This window comes from Fukomys damarensis, unplaced genomic scaffold (genome assembly GCF_012274545.1).
Source record: "Fukomys damarensis isolate Sample0158 unplaced genomic scaffold, DMR_v1.0_HiC HiC_scaffold_20, whole genome shotgun sequence".
Taxonomy (NCBI): domain Eukaryota; kingdom Metazoa; phylum Chordata; class Mammalia; order Rodentia; family Bathyergidae; genus Fukomys; species Fukomys damarensis.
Window position 1 is genome coordinate 12,790,101 of NW_022900932.1, and position 20,649 is coordinate 12,810,749.

Genomic DNA, 20,649 nt, shown 5'->3' on the forward strand with positions numbered 1-20,649 from the left:
CACCTCCCGTCCCTCTCTGTGTCCCTCACCTTGCTCCTGCTGCAGACCCCGGGCCACACCACCACGGTGACAGCCTCCCTGTACTGGGGGTCTCTCCTCCCATTCTCCAGGTGCAGCCAGAGCCCTCAAACCTTCAGGCAGGCCTCGCCACCCACAATCTTATCCCACCCCTGGCTCCCTATCATTCCCAGGCTGAAATCTAGGTGTCTCAGCCTTCACCTGCAGCTGCTCCATCTGCGCAGAGCCCTCGCCACTGCAGCTTCTCCTAGCTCTTCCTGCTGTGCACCGCCTCCCCAACTCCCAAAACACAGGGCTCTGTTCTTCCTGACCTTATGCCTCAATGTATAGATCAGTGCTTAGTGTGTTATTTCCATCTAATCGTTCATCAAGCATTTAATGAGCACCTACTGTGTGTAGGTGCCCTGCCCTAGCTGCAAGGAACCTTCTATAATGAATGGAAAGTACAAGGAAAGAATGCAGCTTAGGGTGAAAGACAGTAAAGAAATAGACCCATATGGCTATGGCATGGCATAGGACATTTTCAGACAGGATGTGGCAACCAAACTATAGTCACACAGAACAGGGAGCAATGGTGTGGTGATCTGAAGAAAGACAGAACAGTATATGCAAAGGTCCTGAGGTCAGGAAAGGCAAGGAGGAGCTTTTCTGACATCTCCAGCTCAGAGGGAGCCGAAGGCTGGCCAGGAGGAGCTAAGGTGCAGGGTTGAGAATGCCCCCTGCCACGTCCCTTCTCCCGCCTCCTCCCCCAGCTGGGCAGCTCTTCTCTGGGGAAGACAGATGGGTGCTTGTCTTGAGAGCCCCCCTTCTGCCCCTCTGAACACTTGCAGTGGGGACAGGAAGTGTCAGTCCTCGCCTCCCAGCTGCCCGGGTGGGACACCACTGAGCTAGGCTGGCGCGCTCAGAGAGAGACAGAGGACCCATTGAGCCTGCTCTCTGGACTGTTGGGGACAATAGTCACACTGCAGACCGGGGACATCAGCCGGCCTGTGTGCCCAGGAAGTGGCGGCCCCTGTGCAGGCCCCTCCCACGCCTCCCAACCCTTCCTGCTCTCTTGTCCCTCTGGCTTCGTGTCCCAGGCTGGGGTGAAATCTCAGTGGTCCCTGGGCCTTCGTCTCCTCCGGGCGGCGCCGAGCCAGGAAGGCAGAGCTGCATCCCATGTGGCCTGTGTGCCTGGGGAGGGCTGGGGAGCAGTGACACGCACAGGCACACGCACGCACGCGTGCTCGCACGCACAGGGCAGAGGGTCCTCAGTGCTTCCCACTGAAACAGAGTGCAGGGCTGTGGGGCTGCCGGAAGGGCTCCCTGTAGGAAGAGACCTGGCTCTGACGTGCACCTGCAGCGCCCAGCAGGGACCTGCTTTCTTCGGCACCTGTGTGGCACCAGCACAGCAAGAGGGAGGCGAGGGACAGGCCCAGCGGAGGGGCAGTGCTCAGGGCCACACTGCTCCTGCTTCTCCAGTCTGGGCGCCACCTCCCGGTGGACATTTGCTGAGAAAGGGTTGCGTGCCCGGAGATGGCAGCACACATCACGTGCCTGCCACCCTGACCCCACGCCACGGCGAGCCCTATGTTGTGCACCAAGTCAAGAGGCAGCTGCAGAGTCCTTCACTGGACCGGGTGCCCACAGAAAGGGGCCACCTGTCCCATGCTGCCTGTCCCCAGGAAATAGCCGCAGATGGAGGGGGACCTGGCCCAGTCCCAGAGCACACCGAAGGGTGCAATGGGGGAGGAGCCAAGAAACACCCACCTTTGCACTGTGCAACTTCCTGCCCTGGGGCAGTCCCCTCACAGCCCCTCAGCTGCCGGCCTGAGACCCCTGCTCCATGCTCTTTCCCACTGGCTCTACATTGACGGCAGCCAGTGACTCCTGTCCGGTTAGCTGTGCCTCCTCCACCAGGTACAGGTGCGAGTGTGGTGGAAACCAATACCTACTTGCTGAGAGTGCATGGACGGCCCCCGTGAGAGGCCAGGTAAACCACATGGGGTCCTGCTCTGCTGCTGATCCTGCAGAGGGCAACGAAGGCCCTGAAGTGAGGCTGGGCAGACGTGTCAGACACAGCAGTCCAGATGCGGAAGCCCTGAGCTCCTTGCGTGGAAACCAAGGCCCAGGAGCTAAGCCAGATTCCCCCAGCTCCTGTCCATGTTTCTGGGCATCCACCTGACCAGCAGCCCCCACGTGTGCAGCTAGGGGCTGACTTTTCTCCCTGGGAGCTGCATGTGCCTTTGCCAAGGCCAAACCCCTGTGAGGAGGTGGTGGCAGGAGCGGCCTGCAGGCCTGAGCTCCTCTGCTTCCCTGCCGACAGCTGGGGCCCCAGCGGCTGGGCTTTGCTCCGTGATCGCTGTCGCCTCTGATGGCTTCCACATGCCAAGGCCTCACAGGTCTGGGCTCTGCTGGCCCTTCTCAGCCCCTCCACCAGGGCCGCTGCTAGGAGCTGAGCTGTACACCCCACCCCAGGATAGCACCTCCCCAGTCTGCAGCCAGTGCACAGCGGAGCCCTGGGCTCCATTCCCTACTTCCTTGAGCCACTTGCCTCTGTGCCTCAGTTTCCTGGGCTGTCGAATGGGCACTCGGGGATGCTGTGGAGGAGATAGCATCTGCTCACATCCCACTTGCGCGGTCATGGTGCCGTGTGGAGTGATGCCTCCCACAGTGGGTCCCCGGACCTGCAGAGCAGCCTCCCCCAGGGATTCGTTAGATTTGGATTCTGAGGTCAGAGAGCGAGAGCCTGAAGCAGCCCTCACTGCGGAGTCCGAGCTCGGGATCAGACAGACAGCGTTGCACTGAGAGACAGGATGTGCCGGCCGTGGACTGGGTGTGCAAACGTGGGTGTGAGAATGAGCCCCCCAGCCAGCCGTGCACACTCCCTTTCTCCTCCTCAGGGCACCTGCAGGGCTATTCTTAACTGGGGCTCCTTGGGCAGGGTGAGGAGAGGGGCAGTGCTTCCCTCAGGCAGAAGATCACAGAGAGGTGGGGGCTGCACATCCGGCTGCCCGCAGCCCGTGCTCTGCACTAGAAAGTGCCTGGGCTGCTGCAGGTGGCCCTCGGCCCTGCTCTGCGTGATCCCAGTTGCCACAGGTGACCTAGCGCAGTCCATGGCTTCCTGGACCTTGGCGAGCTCATGCAGCAGAGGGAACGTCAGGCCAGCCAGACAGACCAGGGTTCAAGGCCTGCACGTATGCTTTGGGACCTTGCACAAGTGACCTGACCCCTCTGGGCCTCCGTTTTCTTTTCTGGAAACAGTGAAGTCAGCTCCAAGCCTGGGTACAAGGTGCCTGGCCTGGGTGCCGGCTGTACTCTGCACTGTGCATAGGTTCTCAAAAGTGGGACGTTTGCTTCTCTCTCACCTCCCTGCTAACTAGAGGAGGAGATCGAGGCCCACAGAGGAGGTGATTTATGTCGGGCCTGCAGCCTCTGCCAGGCAGCTGCAGGAGCCCCAGCCCCAGGCTCCTGCCGGAGCGGCCCAAACTGCTGACTTGAGCGTTTCGCCGGCCAGGGCGGACCAGACCTCTGCTCTGGCACTTGGCCGCCCCTCACACCCTTCCCCCATTGCTATTTTGAGCCGAGCTCCCCATCTGTCCCCTCCTCCCTCAGCCCTGGCCCTCACACCCAAAGCCTCGCTGTAGGCCGAGGCCTTTCCACCTCTGATCCCACTGCTTTCCCTGCGCGGACCTGCATGAGACCTCCGAGGGCCGGGCAGCGCTGGGACCCATCCAACCCGCCTCGCTGGGGGTGCTGGGGCTATAAAGAAGGTGCTGCCGGCCAGAGTGGTCAGTGTTGCCCAGGAGGGGCATCCTGCGGACAGAGAGACTCCTACCCCGGCCCCAGCACTGTCACCTCCCTCCTGTCCTCCTCTCTCAGCCTCATATCTCGCCTGTCCTGGCTTCTGACCCCCAGCCTGGGCTCTGGGCCCTGAAAGAAGCTGAACAAATCAAGGGTCCCACGTGTCCACCCACGCAGAGGTTGATGGGAAACAACATGGCAGTTTGTGCAGCTTCTTTAAATTCCAGCTGAATCACTGAGTTTGGCTGCTGGTGGCTAGATTGGGGCAGGACCCAGAGCCCAGTGAGCAGTGTGGACCACGCTGTCCCCCGGGAGTGTAGGGGCTCAGTTTTCTTCAGAGAGGCGGTAGGAAGTTCTCAGCTAGTGGGCCAGCCTGGGACTCAGAGGGCAGAGTGAGGACCCTGGGAGGGTCCCTTCCGGCTTGTCCTTGAAGGACACAAGGATGTTCACTGATGGAAAATAGAGGTGTAGGGAACTACAAAAGCCAAGGCGTAGGGGTGGCGTGTCACTTGCAGGAAGTGACTTTGGTTTTGACTGTAAGCTTTGTAGAAGAGTTGAACAGCTAAGGGTAGAGGGTCAGCTGGGGCCACAGGAGAAGGGATCCCATGACTTGTGCTTTATCCTCAGTTCTGCGGGGATGGGACCCCAAGCCGGAAGCAGCCTTTTGAGTGCTTATGGCGGAGGGGAGCTCTACCTGGCTGAACTGGGGTGGCTGTAGCCTGAGAGAGGGTACAGTCAGGAGAAAGGGCTTGCAGGGTACACGGGCACACAGCAGGGAGGCCGGGGACCCCCGCTTGCTCAGGAGAACTGCGAGCCCCAGGGGTGGCTGCGTGTACATGTGACATCCACCTCTGGTCAGTCACCAGCTGTCCCGGGCACTGCAGTCACGTGAGGGGAGGAAAGCTCTTGCCTTTTGCAATGCCTGCGGTTCGGATGTTTTCCGCCCCTTTGGACTGTCCTCAGCCCTCAGCCCTGATCGTGTGGTTGGCTGGTGGAGAAAAGCCAGAAGCAGGAAACAGATAACCCGGGAGGGGCCGCACATGTGATTAAGTCTTCCCTTTCCAAAAATCTCTGCCTGAGATGGCTTCAGATGGCGGCGGCAGGCGGCTGGGGTCTGGAGAGAGGGGTTTGGTGGCGTGATGGGCACGGTGCCTGGCGACAAGCGGGAGCAGGTCCTGGAGGGGCTCGTGGTCCCCGTAGGGCTCCGTTCCTTCCCATGTCGGCTTCCTCTTCCCCTGGGGGGCGGCTTGCAGCCATCTCTTTCCTTGTCACTTGCTGTCACTTCTGCTCTCTTACTCCCGCTTGGCGCTGTGGACCCCGCCCCGCCTCTTCCAGGCCTCCCCTCTCCTCTGTCTGTCTCAGCCCCTTCCCTCCTCTCCCCTCCCCAGCCGTGCCCCCTCCCCAGGGTTTTCCTGCGGTCTTTTCCTGTCACTGTGAAAGCATCCATTGTTCCCTGCACTTTGACAAACCCTAGTGTTGTGGAATCAGGATGGCATTTTTGCGGTGGCTTCGCTGGGAACAGGGTGGGAGGGTGCCCGGGAGGCCAGGCTGCGGCAGGAACCCCGACCGAGGAGGGGCCCAGAAGGAGGCCTCGAGGCCGGGAGGAAGCCCAGGGTGACCTTTCGTGGCGGCTTCTCCCTCCCTCCCTCCCTCCCGGCATCCTGTAGGCCGTGCAGCACGGCCCACCTGTCCCCCTGCTCTGCTGCTTCCTCCGCCTCCACAAGCCCAGGCTGTGCATGTGCTATGTGGACTCATGAGCGTCGGGTCTTTGGAGGGTCCCGAGGCGACAGCACGGAGCACGGACAAGAAAGAAAGCCTTGGGTCCTGGCCTTCGACAGGCTTGGCTTTGGATCTGGCCCACTGCTAACTAATCCTGTGGTGTTGGGCATCCCACTGCCCCAGTTCCGAGCCTCAGTTGCCTCATCCTTTATGGGGTGAAGAGCTGATTTTGAGGGCCCGTTGCATGGAGTAGAGTCACACGTCATGACTGGCTGGTGCCGTCACCTAGGAGGCCCCGCAGGCTCTGCCTGAGCGTGTGGGTTGTCAGAGCTTGAGGCTGGGCTTTGGGACAGTAAGGGCCATGGCTAGGGAAAGGGTCCCAGGGCAGACTCCTTTAGGAGTCCCCAGACTGTGAGACGCATGAAGGCAGGGCTTTCCTTATGTGCCTTACATATTTCCACATTCCTAGAATTTTCTACAAGGCTCAGTTCAGAGTGGGTACACAGTAAACATCAGTGAGTGTCGGTCGGGGTCAGGGGTCAGAGGTCAGAGGTGGGGTCATGTCCCTGGGCACAGGCCTGCTTCCTCATGTTTTCGTGCCCATCTTCGCACCGAGCGGAGTGCCTCCCTTGGAGTCGGTGATGGGGTACAGGCCTGGTCCCACAGTGAGGGGCCCTGCACCACTGCTTGGCCTCCCATACCTCCCCTCCCAGGGTGACCCGGGAGTGTGAGTGGCAGGTTAGGAAGGTGCCCCTCTGTTCTTTGTCCTGGCTATAGCCAGCACCTTGCAGGGGGAGGTGGGGGGCCACTAGCACTCAGTGGGGAAGGACGCATAAGTGAGGCTCCCAGAAACACACCCCAGGTCAGTCCCACGGGCATTCTGGGAGAGGAGAAGCTGGGGCCCAGAGAGGGGAAGACAGTCCTAGCAGGCCAGGACCCATGACAGTAGCAGCCCCTCCCTCTCTTGCCATCCTGATTCGGCAGGCCCAATTCTCTGTGGGGTTCTGGTACATCTTTTGGAATTCACAGAGGGGTACAAGTCAGACTGGTTCAGGTCTTACTCCCCTGCCTGGCACTGTGGACTCCAGCTGGCCGTGGGAGTACATCAGGCCTCAGCGCTCTTGTCTGGAGCTGGGAGGGACTGATCACTCTTTGCTCAGGAGGTGGCTGGAAGGGCACAGAGAGGCCCTGGCTAGACCCTGACGATCGAGGGATGCTGTTCCTCCACCCCAGCACCCAACGGGGTGCGGACCATCGTCCAGGGCAAGCTGAAGTGGCAAGGCCCGGTCTCATGGGAGGCCACAGCTAAGGCCAGGTGCTGGAGCCATCCAGGGAGCACACCTAGCAGAAGCCAGCATGGCAGCGTGACACACAGAGAGAGCACAGCCACAAGGCCACCGTGACACCCTGGGCCCAAGCCACCGAGGGCCGCAGTTGTCTTCTCTGAGTAAAAGGGACCAGGTGAGGGTCAAGCTTCCCCCTAAGGGTGACTCAGTCTGGAAGGACTTCACGCAGCAGGGGCCGGGGGAGACAGACGACGGGGTGACCAGTCAGGCTGGGTCATCAGGCCGGGTGATTCCCTTGGCCGCCCTTAACATAGAGGGAGCATCTGGGGCAGCAGATGAGGGGTAGGTTGCCCTCTCGGAGCCTGGAAGCAGGGTGGCTCTACGGACATAAACGTGGTCCAAAAAAACAGCAGCCAGAAGCCAGCCTGTGCCCCGTGCCCAGCCAGTGTCCACAGCTGCAAGCCAGTGTAGACACTGCCTTTGTGGGACTCTCACCTTGGGAAAGCACCGGGCTCCCCCTGGTGGGCAGGAGGAGGGCTGCAGGCCAGGAACCTCGCAACTTCTGGCTGTTTTCCTTGCGCATTTTTCCTTTTCATGGTGGGGAACGGGCAGCCGTCCAGCGCTTCCCTGCTTTCCCTCCAAGCGTTTTCCCAAACTCCTAACAAAACAGTCATCACAACTGCTTTAATGGCGTTCTTGTCACCCATCCAACGGGTGTAACGCGATTTAGGGAGGCTTTGTGCGCGATGGAATGTGGAGCCCGTGCCAGGTCTTCATTCATTGTCTTGGGCGGCGCGCTCTGGTCCCCTCCCTGACAGTCGCCTAGGAATGGATGTGCGTGGGGAAAAGAGTAGACATTTTGTAACGTGTGAAGGCTTGTGGCCGCGCCTCCCTGCAGAAACAATCAAGTGTATCTATCCGGCCCCCAGCCCTGCGGTGCCTGCCGTGCCATCCACACACCTGCCTTCAGCAGCTCAGTGGTCAAGAGCACTGTGGAGCAGCAGTGCCTGCAGAGGCACCAGGCCCAACTGCCTGACCCAGGCAAAAGTCCCCCAGCATACTCGCAGGTTGTTGGTGCTGGTTTTGTTGTTGTTGTTGCTTGGTACCGGGATCGAACTTGGGATCTTTCACTTTCAAAACAGGCAGTGGAAACACTGAGCTAAATCCCCGGCATCAGTGATTGTTGTTTACCCAGACTCTGCTTGCATCCCTCCGGTGATGGGGTGCTCACCCCCTCGGCCACCCTGGAGAGATCTCATGAACTGATGCGAAGAAAACACATGAATATCTAGACAGCATCAGCATCTTCTGCCTCCTCCCAAGCTGCCTGGTGGCTCCTCCCTGTCCCTACGCAGCTTTTGGCTTGTCAGCTCCTTGGCTCCTGTCCTCCTTCCCAGCCCCACCAGGCACAGCTCCCACTTCCCAGGCTGACCTCCTGCAGTGACTATAGCCCCGACTGAGAGGTCAGAGGACCCTTGCTTCCCTACCCCGACACCAGCTCGTCGCTAACCTACCGTGCATCCTTGAGTAGGCGCCCTCACCTCCCTGGCCCCCGGAGGACCCGTCTGTGCCACCGAGGGTGGTTTCTGAGCCCCAGTGAACTGCATCCGGCTCTGGCCGATGGGATTCGCCAGGGGCCTATGTGGCAGGAGCCCTGCTCAGCCAGCCTGCTGGGGCCCAGTGTCCCTCGGGCTGGGGGCTGGCCCCACAGAGCTGTCCACAGCGACTGTGCTTTGTGCTGGCACGGATGGAAAGAGGCCTTTGCTTTCTGGGAGGAGGCATGGGGGGCAGGGACACCTTTGTTCTGTGAAAATGTCCTCTGCGGCCGTCCTCATGGATGAGCACAAACCACGCTGGGCCAACAGCAGAGGCTTCCGGGAAGCGGCTTCTCACTTCCGCACACTGTCACTGACCTGCTGTCCCCTCCCTGCCCGGCAGGCCCTGTCCCCTCTGACGCTGGGGTGGACGGGGCAGGAGTCCCTAGGCATTTTCTCCTGGAGTTCCTGCTGCTGGGGGAACTGCCTTCCCTCTCACAGGCCGTGGTGTCATGGAGGGGACACACCTGGCGGTGGCAGACGGAAATGCAGCAAGGGCAGCCTTGGAGAGGAGCCCACTCGGCCGCCCACCCTACACACGTGGATGCTCTTGGACAAGTCCCACCCTCTCCTGGGCCTCAGTTTCACCAGCTGCTGAATGATTTCCCTGCCCTGGAGGGTTCTGGGAAGCACTGGATGCGAACCCGCCAATCAGGGAGCCCTGGGCATAAAGCCCAGCCCATGGGTGGTGCTACACAAATACGCCCTTTCCAGGACCTTCCTCCTCTAGCTGGTGCCCATAGGTCACAGCCCTAGCTTCCTTGTCACCTCCCGGGCCTCCATCCCTCCCCTGTGCGGCGTGGTCTCTGAGCAGAGGCGGGCAGCACCGTTTCCTCCCGACAGCGCGGGAGGCAGCCCCTGGTCATCCTCCAGCCCCTGGACGGAACCGGAAGTGCAGAGACATTGAGCGACTTGCTGAGCCCCCTCACGTGGTCACAGGCAGAGTGGCTTTGTGACTCGGGCACCTGGCCCTGGAGCCCCAGATCTGAGCCTGGTTCCCTGCGACAGGGTGTTGGTGGCCCTGTGACAGGGCCTGGCTGAGCAGCTGTGGGAATGGCCACCCGCCATGTCTCACCCCACAGGAGGGCCCTGTCCCTGGCTCACCCTCTTCCGTCTTCCTGTTTCTCCCTCACTGTAAGCTCTGAGCCCCATTCCCTGGGTGTGTTTCCCGCTCCTTACTGAAGCAGAGGTTCCCTAGACCCTGAGACCTGTGTCTAACTGCCTGGCTCACATTATTTTGCACAGACTACTTGACCCCTCCCTCTGACCCCTGCCCTTTGTCCCAGCTGTGTGAGGTTGGGAGCCAGGTCCTGGAGCAGCCTACCTGGGAACAGACCCCAAATGCCCCCTTGCATAAAGGCATCTCAGACCCCACTGTGGGCATAGCACCTACCTGCTTCCTCATGGCCTTTGACAGGGTAAGTGGAAGCTGGATGCCCTGAGAAGGACCCCTGTGCTACAGGACAGTGACAGGGAGGAAGGCTGCCTGGAGCCCGGTGCCAGGCCCCGGGGAGACGGTGCAGCACAGGGCTCGGGGGCACGCCCGCTAACCAAGGCCCACAGGGACCCAGGCCGACCCTTTACCTCTGACTAGGCGAGGCCCTGACGTGTACTCAGTGTTCCTTGCTGTCACTGTCACGGGCGTTTCAGACCTGCAGGGAGGGGGAAAGAGCCGTCTCCCTGCGCTGCTCTGCCAGGACGTCCAGTGAGGATCCCAAGACGTTAGGTGGCCCTGCTCCCTCTCCAAGTCTGGATCTACAGCCTCGGCACGTTTACCCTTTTTTAGTATTCTTCCAGGAATTCTAGCAAGCTGTCACCGAGAGGTAGAAGAAGGAAAGAGAAAGAAAGATTGAGTACCGGAAGAAGAAATTAGATTTCATATACCACTGTTGTTCTATGTAAGGGAACAGTTATAATGATACAAATACTTCTGTGTCACCTTTTAAAATGTATTTATTTTAAATTTTATTTTTATTTTTTAGGACAGGTATTTTGGCATTTGCTATATAGTCCAGGTTGCCCTTAAACTCGCTATGTAGCCCAGGCTGGTGACCCTCCTACCTCAGCCTCCCAAGCACTGGGATAACAAGCATCTGCCACCATGCCTGGTCTTTGTCCCATTTTGATGCCAGTTATTATTCCATTTCATGGCTACGCCATGTTTGATCTCTCCATCTCTCAGATGCTGGACACTTGGGTTGTTCCTGATTTTTGACTATCGTGAAGGAAGCAGTGTAAGCATTTATATACACACACAGTTTTTGGGGAAAGTTGGGAGCAGCTACTTTAATACTTGAGAATAGGCGACATCACATGGAAGTAAGACTCTGTCCTGTGACAATTTGGTATGGAGCCCAGGCCAGTAGCGACACCTGGCGGCTTCCTGGAAAAGCTCACCTTAAATCCTGGCATCAGAATCTGCATTTGACACAGGCCCAGGGAAGTCTCAGACAGTTAAATCTGAGAAGCCCTGGTCTATGAGATGAACTTTCCATAGCAGCTTCCCTGCATAACTTTCTACTCGCAGAGCAGCACATGGTGGACAAAAGCATGTGTTCTGTGAGGCCAGGGTGTGGCTCCCTGGCAGAGCTCCTGCCTAGCACTTGTGGGGTTCTGGTTTCGATTCACACCCCTGGGGTAAAAAAAGAGCACAGATTTTCAATCCAAATTCCACCTCTGGTATCTTGGGCAACTTACCACGCAAGGATAATGGACATCACCGCCATAGAAGACGAGATGGCACGTGTGAAACACTGAGCACAGTGGTGACCACAGATGGGGACACTGGTGGTGTCACACGTTTGTAATCCCAGCACTCGGAAGATCACTGAGAGTTCAAGGCCAGCCTGGGTTCCATAGTAGGTTCAAAGCCAGCCTGGAACCCTGTTTCCAGTGCCCCTCCCTGCCAAATGAAAGGCAGTCCTGTCACACGCTCCAGCATGAATGAATCTGAAAAGTATTATGTTCGGAAAAAGGAGCCAGACACAAAAGAATGTGTCCTATGTTTCCACTTTTTTGAAGTTTCTAAAATGGGTAAATCTATAGAGCTAGAAAATAGATGAGTGGTTGGCTAGAGCCAGGTGATGGGAGAATAAAACTGTTATTGGGCATAGTTCTACTTTTAGCGGGTAATACAGTGTTCTAAAGTTAGATTGTGAGGGCTGGGGATTTAGCTCAGTAGTTCGGCTGCCTGCCTTGTAAGCACAAGGTCCCGAGTTTAGTCTCTAAAGTTAGATCGCGGTGATACATGTACAACTCGTACATTGCTCACTTTAAATGGGTGAGGTGTAGGATCTGTGAACATAGTAAAGCTGTTTTAAAACACCGCAGGATAGAACGAGCTGCTTTTATATAGAAAGTGTAGTTACAAATCAGTAAGAAAGAATATCAAGCCTCCATAAAACAAAAACAAAAACAAAAAACCCATAGGGAAGATGAAGAAACAGTTCACAAAGGAAACACAAATGGTTCTTTTTTGGTACCACTTACAAGGCAGGCAGTGGAACCACTGAGCTAAAAGCCCCAGCCCAGACTGGGTAATTTTTGCACTCTGAGTTGCAACAGCAAAACTAGCATGCATTGCACCTATTTATTTATGTTTGTTTTTTTGAGACAATCTCACCATGTAGCCCTGGCTAGCCTCAAACTCACAGCGATCCCCCTGCCTCAGCCTCCCAAGTGCTAGGGCTTCTTGAACCCAGCACTGCTGCACTAAGGGGAAGCAGCCTCAACAGCACAGATGCCCTGAGCAAGGGATGACTCCCCTGTCACCCATGGAGACTTCCGTGTGTACTCAGCGCTGCTGTGCAATTCAAAACTGATGCATTATTTGTAGAGTTTTCCATTTGACATTTTCAGACCACAGTTGATGGACGATACCTGAAACAAATGGAGGCCAACGAAATCGTGGAAAGCAAAACTGCAGATAAGGGGGTTACTGTGACTCAGGCTCCGCTAGGGAGGTGATGGGATATGAAGCTGGGGTGCACGCGCGGGATGTAGGCGTGGTCTTTCAAATTTACGTGTGCACGCGCCCATGGATACCGCAGTGCCACCGCTACAAATGTGTCCCGCAGACACACCCGCTCGTGTGCACAGAAGTGGAAGTCAGTCGTGGTAGCCTTGTTGGTAACAACGGAAGAAAGGAAAGCAACCTACACTATCTGAAATGCTGCCTGTAAACGCGCCTCCCGCACTTGCTTGAACTCCAGTACTGTGCGCAGCCGCCCGCCCTGTGTGTGCTGCTGAGGGAAACCCCAAGGTACATCATGAAGTAAAAGACCTGAAGCCGGGAGCCAGATGAGGGATCCGTTTTCTCCCACATGAGGGGAAAGAGTGCGGCCGCACTGCACTGTCCAGTGTGAATGCGGAGCCCACCTGGCCTTTGGGGTGCAAGTTAGGGTGCCCGAGAGTGGGGGAGCTGGGAAGTGACCCATGTCACTGTACACCAGTGTCTGCCTGGACTGTCACGCTGTGACAGGTCGCACTGTGCTGGTCCCTGTGGCCATCAGCTGGCCTTTATGACACCAGCATCACCCGAACTCCCCCCCTAAAGGTGCCCCCCCCGCCTCCCTTGTTCTGGGGGAGGGGCGGTGTTGGGGTTCCTGGGGAGCGTCCCGGAGGTGACCTTGGCGCTCTCTAGGTTGGGTCCAAAGATTCCCGCACAAGCGCGTACCCCATGGGGACGTCATGCGGCCTGCCGGGACCCCAACCCACCACGTCCGCTTTCTGTCCTCCAGGCACGCCCCAAAGGCGAGGGTCTGACACCGTACCAGGGCAAGAAGCGCTGCTTTGGCGAGTACAAGTGTCCCAAATGCAAGAGAAAATGGATGAGCGGGAACTCCTGGGCCAACATGGGGCAGGAGTGCATCAAGTGCCACATCAATGTGTACCCACACAAGCAGGTGAGCCCTGGGCGGGTTGGGGGCGGGGTCACGGCGGGATGGGCGGGGCCAGGTGGGACAGCAGGGACAGGGCATTATCTGCAGAGTGACTTCTCTCATTGGGCCTCGTTTTACTCCTTCATACAATTAAGAAGATGCGACAAGCTCTCTCCAAGTGGGTCATGTCTCCCCTTGCCCGATCTGAAATGGGACTGGAGGAGGGAGAGCTCATTTCCTGAGGACAGGAAAGAGGAAAAGAGCACAGGCACCAAGATATCACAAGCAGAGACCCCAGGTGTATTTTAAAACAAAGGAAGGGGTAGCGGTGGTGAGACCCATGGGGTCTTGGGGTAGGTTCCACTCTGGGTGAGGCTGGGCAGAGACGGTTCAGCCTGGAGAGGACCTGCTCGGCAGAAGGCAGAGAAAGCCACTTAGAGGGTGTGATCTGTCACAGTGGGGTGGCCTACAAAGAAACAGGACTGTGCCCAGAGCCTGGGTGATGACACTGGTGGGAGCTGGAGAGCAGGGACTCTGGGCTTCAGTTTGAGACCGTTGCCCTGGTGGTGTGGCTCCGCATTAGTGTGGGGTGGCGCTTCTGGTTACCTGGAAGTCGTCAGCTGAGTTGGGCACCCAGTCCTGATCCCAGGCCGGCTGCAGTGAGTATCCCGGCTCGGCCACCTGTGTTTGCCTTCCAAGACTTTATTCCTGTCACCCTCCCTGACACCCTGCAAAGTTGGGCCTGTTTGTTTCTCCATTTCACAGAGGAGGAAAGTGAGGCACAGGGTATGAGTGGGTCCCCCGAGGTCAGCAAAGAAGCTGGGCTTTGTGAAGAGAGATCAGCTTTGGGCTACAGGGTAACGAAGACCAGAAGGGGCCAGATGGGGGCCTGGGAGCAGGGAGGGGAGCCGGGAGGGCAGGCTGGGTGGGGGGCTGGGAATGGCTTGGTATCTGCGGGGCCTCCGACTCGTGGCCACTGCTTGAGTCTGCACCACAGGTCTGGGGCTCAGTTGTGTGGCTCTCACCCGCTCAGTGGCCTAGGCAGAGAGGCAGGGCTGGCTCGGCACCCAAGGCCAGCAGGACCGGGCTCCCTACAGTGGCCTAGCATCCAGTGTCCCCTCCACCTTGCCAGGCCCATCGTTGGCCTGCACTGCTGTCCCTAGGGCAGCCCCCCTATAGTCCCCATCCTGCCTGATCACCCCAGGCTGCCCCCTTGGCCAACCCGGCCCCACCTCGGTCCACAGGGTCAGTGTCCAGGAGCCTAATCTGGAAGGAGCTTTCAATAGCATGTGCCTCTTCTTCCTTCTCTCAAATGTTCCGCTGGTGTTTGCCCAGCACCTACTGTGTGCACAGGGGAGACTAAGGCCGGAAGGGAGATGGGACATGAGCAGGTGATCCAGCCAGATCGGTCACCACCAGCCTCCAGGTCCCCTGTGCAGAGAGGGCCTGGTTGGTTTCTCCAGCTCTGACCTGGGCAGCAGCGTCCTCTGAGAACCCTGCTCTTCCCCACGCTCCGCCTCTGCCACATCTGTTTCCTGTCAGGCGCCAGCTGTGGCCCCCTCCCCGCCGGCCCCACCTCCCCTGAGAAGAAAACACCGCTCAGCCCAGCCTCCCTGCAGGGGGTGGGGGTGGCCCTCACTGATCAGTCCCAGCTGCTGGTGTTTTCCCTCCTCTGGCTGCTCCCCTCACAGGCTGCAGGCTGAGCAGGACTGAGGAGCCAGGCCAGGGCCCACACAGAGGCCCCGGGACACAGAGGACGCAGCTGACTGGGGAGCCAGTGTGGGGGTGGTCAGGGGAGGGGCTCTTCAGAGCCGCCCTGGACAGAGGTCCTGTGGGAGCCGAGCCTGGGGCCCGTGGTGCAGGGACCCCGAGTGTAGCTCCGGTGGAGGAGCCCTTGCAGCGTGGACTGTGACCTGGGCAGTGCGGGACAGCGGGGAGCCTCACCTGAAGTCTTCTCACCTGGCCTCAGCTTGGGGGGACACTGTACCCGTGGTGCCCCCCATTAATAACAAGCACGGGCGACACTCAGAGCTCCCGTGTGCCGCTCTTTCTAGTCGTTGTCGCCATGAGGGGTTGGATCAGAAGCCCAGGAGAAAATGTTACCATGGTAGGGATGGGACCCAGGGCCTTCCCACTGACCTGGTCCCCGGGCCTTTTCTTTGCCTTTTTTCTTTTTTTTATTTTGAGACAGAGTCTCACTATGTCCCTACATTGCCCAGGCTAGCCTCGAACTCGCCATTCTCCTGCCTCAGCTGCCCTCCCTGGGCCATGTCACAGGAACCTGAGGACTCTGTGGCATGGGGCTCCCAGCTGGCTATGGTCAGCTTCCTCTGAGCCTCCCACATCTATGCGGGGGACCCTCTGTGAGCGCAAGGCCAGGCGGGGCTTTGGCTGAAGGAGGTCACCACCTGACTGGGTGCTCCCGAAACCCCCATGATGTTTCCAGGGAGTATTTGCTGACTTTTGAGACAGGCAGAAAGGGAAGAGGGGACAAGTACATTCCTAGTCTATGAGAAATGCCTTCCTACCTGCCTCAGGAAACTGGGCCTCAGTTTCCCTATTGGAAAGCAGTGACATGCCACTCATATAGTCACTCCACAAATGGCAGGCCCTGGGATGGGGGAGAATCCACATGCTGGCTGCAGACTCCAAGGAGCTCATTCACTGCATGAAGGAAGCGCTGTGACAGTGTCTAGGTGAGGTGGCCGGGGCCAGGACAAGGCTCCTCCCTGCCAGGGCCACAGCCTGGGCCTCAGGCCAGAGTGGGGGCAGGAGGCCAGGAGTCCTCGGGCGCCCTCCCAGTGCCTCCGTGACTACAGCGCCACCCCGTCTCTGCCCTGTCGCCCCGTGTGCCTCCCTGTCTCTGTGTGTCTCTCTCCACCTTTGTCTCTCGGTGTCCGCCTGTCCCTCTCTCTCACTCTGGACTAACCACATCCCTGCTTCTCTGTCTCCCCCTGCACCCTGTCCCCGCACAGAGACCCCTGGAGAAGCCTGATGGCCTCGACGTGTCTGACCAGAGCAAGGAGCACCCGCAGCACCTCTGCGAGAAGTGCAAGGTGCTAGGCTACTATTGCCGCCGCGTGCAGTGACACCACCGCCTGCCCCTCCCCGTGCTGCTCAGAGGGCCGTGTGTCCCCTGGCCTCGTGCGTGGTGACAGTGTCACTTGTGCTGCTGTCCCCAGGACCCCTCTCTGGGGAGGCCCTCTGGGGTGAGCAGCCTGCATTGGCCACAAGTGCACTAAATTTACTGTGAATCCCACGGCTCGCGGGGGTCATGTCCCCAAGGCCAGCCAGGCCCCCCTGCCCAGAACCGTCCTGTTTGCCCTGTGTGCAAAGCCACTCAGAGAGCTCACCTTTCAATCCTGAGTCAGCAGTCACAGTGTGCGGGGAGTGGTCCTCTGTCCCCTGCCCGCAGGGAGTCCCAAATCCTGACCCCCGTCCACCCTAGACCCAGGCCAAAGAGGTCAGAAGACGGCACTGAGTGCTGGACAGTGTTCCAAAATGTGTCCTGGGGCTCCAAGGGGCTCCTCCATGACCCTCCATAGCCTCATTCCTGTCCCACCTGCATCGCCTCCTGCCCCCGTGGGGGATCGTCAAGGCTGCACGCCCCAGTTCAAAGGACGCAGGCCTGAACCTCTGGAGATGCACTGCGCCACCCGGGGAGAAGATGGCACATCTCCAGCCTGTTTCCCCATCAGTGAGGTGACGGAGTGGCACTAGAGAACAGAAGTCTCCGAGAGCTCTGATGTTCTAGGAGCAGAATGGCCAGGTGCCTGTCCTGGAATAGCACCTTTGTTTGGGGAATCCACCCTCTAAGATGTGGGCGACTCCTCCCAGGTACCCCTTACTCCACCCCTCTGCCCCCCGAGTGGCCACAAAGGAAGCCAGGGTGAGGGGGGAAGAGCCCACCCCTGCAGTTGCCCGATGTGTTATCCTCTCCGCTGCCAAAAGATGGACAAGCACCCCATCCCACCTAGCCCCTTATCAAGGGCTACCCAGAGTCAAGTCACAAAACCCGTCATGTGCAGATGGGGCAGTGACTTCCTTTCTCCCCAGCCAGAAGCCCCAATTCCGTTGTCCTTTTCTCACAGAGCAGGGACAGAAGCAGCTGCCAGGATTGGGTTGCTTGATTTTGCCCCAACATTGTGCCTCTGTGGGAAAACAAAAACAAAGTCAGACCACAAAATGGGCCTGAAACCCAGTGTTTACCATGGTTCGAGGACACCCATTGCCTTTAGCTGGTGCCCAGTCGCCTTTAGTTTTCAAATGAAAATGCTTTGTGCTAGCGAGGATTTACAGTAAAGTGCTCACCAAGGGTCTAGGGAGTGGGTATTAGAGACGGAGCGACCTGCAGCCCAGGGGGCTGCAGGGTAGGTTGGGGGGCCGCCCTCCGAGCACTTAAAACAGGTGTGTTCGCTGCAGCTGTGACTTCTAGCTGCCGCCTAGCACGCTGGCACCAGCCGTCCCGGGCACTGCCTCTGGGCACTCTCCGGCCCAGCACTGCCTGGAAGCTGCCCCTACAGGGAACACTCCCAGTGGTGGACAGTCGGTGCACAGGGACGCTCGGCCTGGGGACACCTGGGCCTGCACCCGGGCTGCAAGGTGGGGGGGCACACAACTGAGAAAGAACCCAGGCCCCAGACCACAGGAGGCCAGGGCCAACAGGAAATAGGATGTCACCCCTAAGTGACCTCCTCAGCGGGCAGCATAGCCCAGTGGTCTGTGCAGCGGCCACCTAGGGGTGGGCCTGAGGCAGCCACCCCATGTGCCCCTCTTGCACCGTGGAGGGGTTCTTTTTCTGTGGTCAGCAGAAGACACCCTGTCCAGGCTGTGTGCCAGGGGAACTTTAGTGCTCAGAGGAGCCGGGGGTCCAGAGACGGGCGTGCATGGTGTTAGTGTGTTCAAAAAGGGACAATCGCCTGCGGTTAGCAGGTCTAGCCAGCTGGTTGGGAGATCGTGGTGTTTACCCCATATGAAGTATTCGATAGCTCTACTTGTGAATTTGTATTTATTGTGAGTTATACTTGACACAGAATTCCTTTTTTAAAAAACAAAAATCCTATGTGTGTATTTTGAGGAAAAAAATTCATAGATGTTAAAATTTCTGCATGGTTACCACTTTTTTTCACAACACTGAATTTGATAGCTTCTTCCTGCCCACCCCTCCCTGCCAAATCTTCACAGTGATTTTTGTCTGTATATATTTGAGGGCCTTTTTAAAAAAACAAAAACAAAAACAAAAGTAGGATTGATTTTTTAAAAATAAAAACAAAACAAAACAAAAAGGGAAGCATTCTCCAAACTTCAGAACTTTTAGCAGGGCAATAGAATATCAAATAAAGATTTCGGGAAGTGTTCTTACAAATCTGGTGGAACTACAAGAAAATATTTATGGTGAGAACTTTTTTGTCCTGTTGCTGAGTTTTTGTTTTGTTTTTGTTTTTGTTTTTGTTTTTTTTAAGTTTGTTTTTTTACTAAGCTTTGGTCTGTAAAAAGTATGCAACTGAACTACATTGAGAAGGAAATATTGTCTACATAGAATATTATATGAAGTTGGTACATAATTCTGATGAGAAAAAAACTTTCAGATCTTTAAAGCCATGTCGCTGTTATTCTGTATTGTTTTCCTGGGATGAAAATATCAGTATTAAGTAGCCAGCATATTATTCAAGTGTTTAGACTTATTAATGTGTTCTCGTCCTATATTTATACATATGTGTATTTTGGAAAGTATTGCTTTTTTAAAGGGGAGCTATTACTAGATACATAGCGAAAAAGGGAATGGTGAGCGTCCACTGAGGAGAACCTGTGCGGCCTTGTAATCTGTTTCCCTGCACCTTCTTGTTATGATCTTGTTACTCTGGTTTTATTCATCGTGTAGGGGAGGGGAGGGAGGGGAGGAAGAGGAGAGGAAGCGTGGGACAAACCAGCCCCTGGGCCGGCCAGCAAGGCCCACGGAGAGGGGAGTCGGCCTCCCGTGACAACTGGGGACTCCTCTGCCTGAGCCTCCAGGTCCTGCTCTTGAACTTGGATCGGTCACCCCAGAGCATCTAATAGACTTGAATCTACTCGAAACACGTTTAACCCGACCTCACTACATTGTAGCCCAGTGTAGCCACTAACGCGGATGGGAGTGGCGTCCCGGCCTTTGGAGAGGTGGCCCAGCGCCTCCCACGCCCCCTGGGGTTGGTGGCAGCTGGGGTCACCACTCTCATGACCAGCTCTGGCTGCTGGATCTCTTCCACTCCCTGGTGGTGAGCCTGTCATGTCTGTGATGTCCATGTGTGTGTCCAGCTAAGAGACAAACAGAACCCGTGGGCCCCTCTGGGAGGGGGCGTGGAGACAGCGCCTGGCTCCCTGCAGGGCAGCCCTCGGGATGGCATTCCGGTGTGTGCCTTATTCCTGGAGACTGTATACGCCTTGCCTTTGGAAATATAGCCTTTTCATGCTATATTAAAAGAACTTTGGAACGCGCAGAGGCTCGTGGGCTTCCTGTTTACATAGAGCACTGAGAACAAGACGGCTGGGGTGGGATGTGACCATCTTGGTCACCTTGCCCCTGCTCTGCCACTGTTCAGCCTGTCTGCTCCTCCCAGCCCCTCCGCCCCCAAGTGACATCCTGTAGGCTTAAGCTCTCCCCAAGTCAGGCCCCAGCCCGGGAAAGATTGCCGGCTGATTAGATCACACGGGCTTCTGGGGACCATATATAGCAGGGAATCCGCAGCCCCGGACCCATGCAGCCACTTGTACTCAGCCTTCTTGGCCGAGCCTGGGATTTGCATCCCAGACACCGGGTATCACACTGAGGACAGATGGAAGTGTCCGGGCTAGAGGGACAGCCAGGGCCAGGCCTGCTCCTGTTGAGAGCCACAAAGCATGATCATGAGAAGCATCTGCCACAAAGAAGCCCTCGCAAGCAGGACCAGCGCTTCTCAGCCTCGCTGCTCATTAGAGTTACCAGCAGAGGCCTTAAGGATGCCACGGCCTCGGTCCCACCCAGAGGTGGGCACAGCCTCAGGTTTACGAGGCCCCAGGTCCTTCATGGTGCACCCACGCCGAGCAGCCCTGGGCTGGCGGGGCCCCTTGTCCCCAGCTGTGGGCAGACAGCATTGTGAGCAAAGCCAGTGGGCAGCTCCAGTCCCTCCAAAGGAGCATGTGACCCCCAGCTCCAGCCAATTGTTGCAATCTGAAAATAATGCTACCAGCCAGGTGTGGTGGTGCACACTTGTAATTCCAGCGCTAGGGAGGCTGAGGCAAGAGGGCCGCAGAAAGTTTGAGGCCAGCCTAGGTTCCATAGTGAGTTCAAGGCCAGCCTGAACTACATAGTGAAACCCTGTCTCAAAAAGAAAGAAGAAGGAGGAGGGGTAG

General features: G+C 57.5%; 1 protein-coding gene and 1 long non-coding RNA gene across 5 annotated transcripts in view; one reads left to right on the forward strand and one right to left on the reverse strand.

Annotated features, from left to right (window-relative positions):
* Zcchc24 (zinc finger CCHC-type containing 24) overlaps positions 1-19,285 on the forward strand; it is a 42,882-nt gene extending 23,597 nt beyond the window's left edge. Inside the window, exons 4-6 of one of the 3 annotated variants that reach the window (XR_004518241.1) lie at positions 8,843-10,299; positions 12,260-12,662; positions 13,141-13,216. Coding sequence is in view for 2 of the 3 variants with exons in the window: in XM_010617790.3 (XP_010616092.1) it covers positions 8,843-9,157 (315 nt within the window). In the remaining variant the exon portion in view is untranslated. Of the gene's footprint in view, positions 1-8,842; positions 10,384-12,259; positions 12,663-13,140; positions 13,306-16,256 lie in introns of those variants that run through there. The other 2 variants (XM_010617791.3, XM_010617790.3) reach the window with 2 other exon arrangements.
* Positions 7,896-13,151, reverse strand: LOC104857711. Of its 2 annotated transcripts, none has more exons than XR_004518243.1 (4): positions 12,684-13,151; positions 10,178-10,211; positions 9,986-10,053; positions 7,896-7,936 (listed from the first exon to the last, which is right to left on the reverse strand). It is a non-coding gene; the product is annotated as an uncharacterized LOC104857711 (long non-coding RNA). The 2 variants fall into 2 exon arrangements; XR_004518242.1 differs by lacking the exon at positions 7,896-7,936 and adding an exon at positions 7,991-8,068.
* Positions 19,286-20,649: the final 1,364 nt, after the last annotated feature.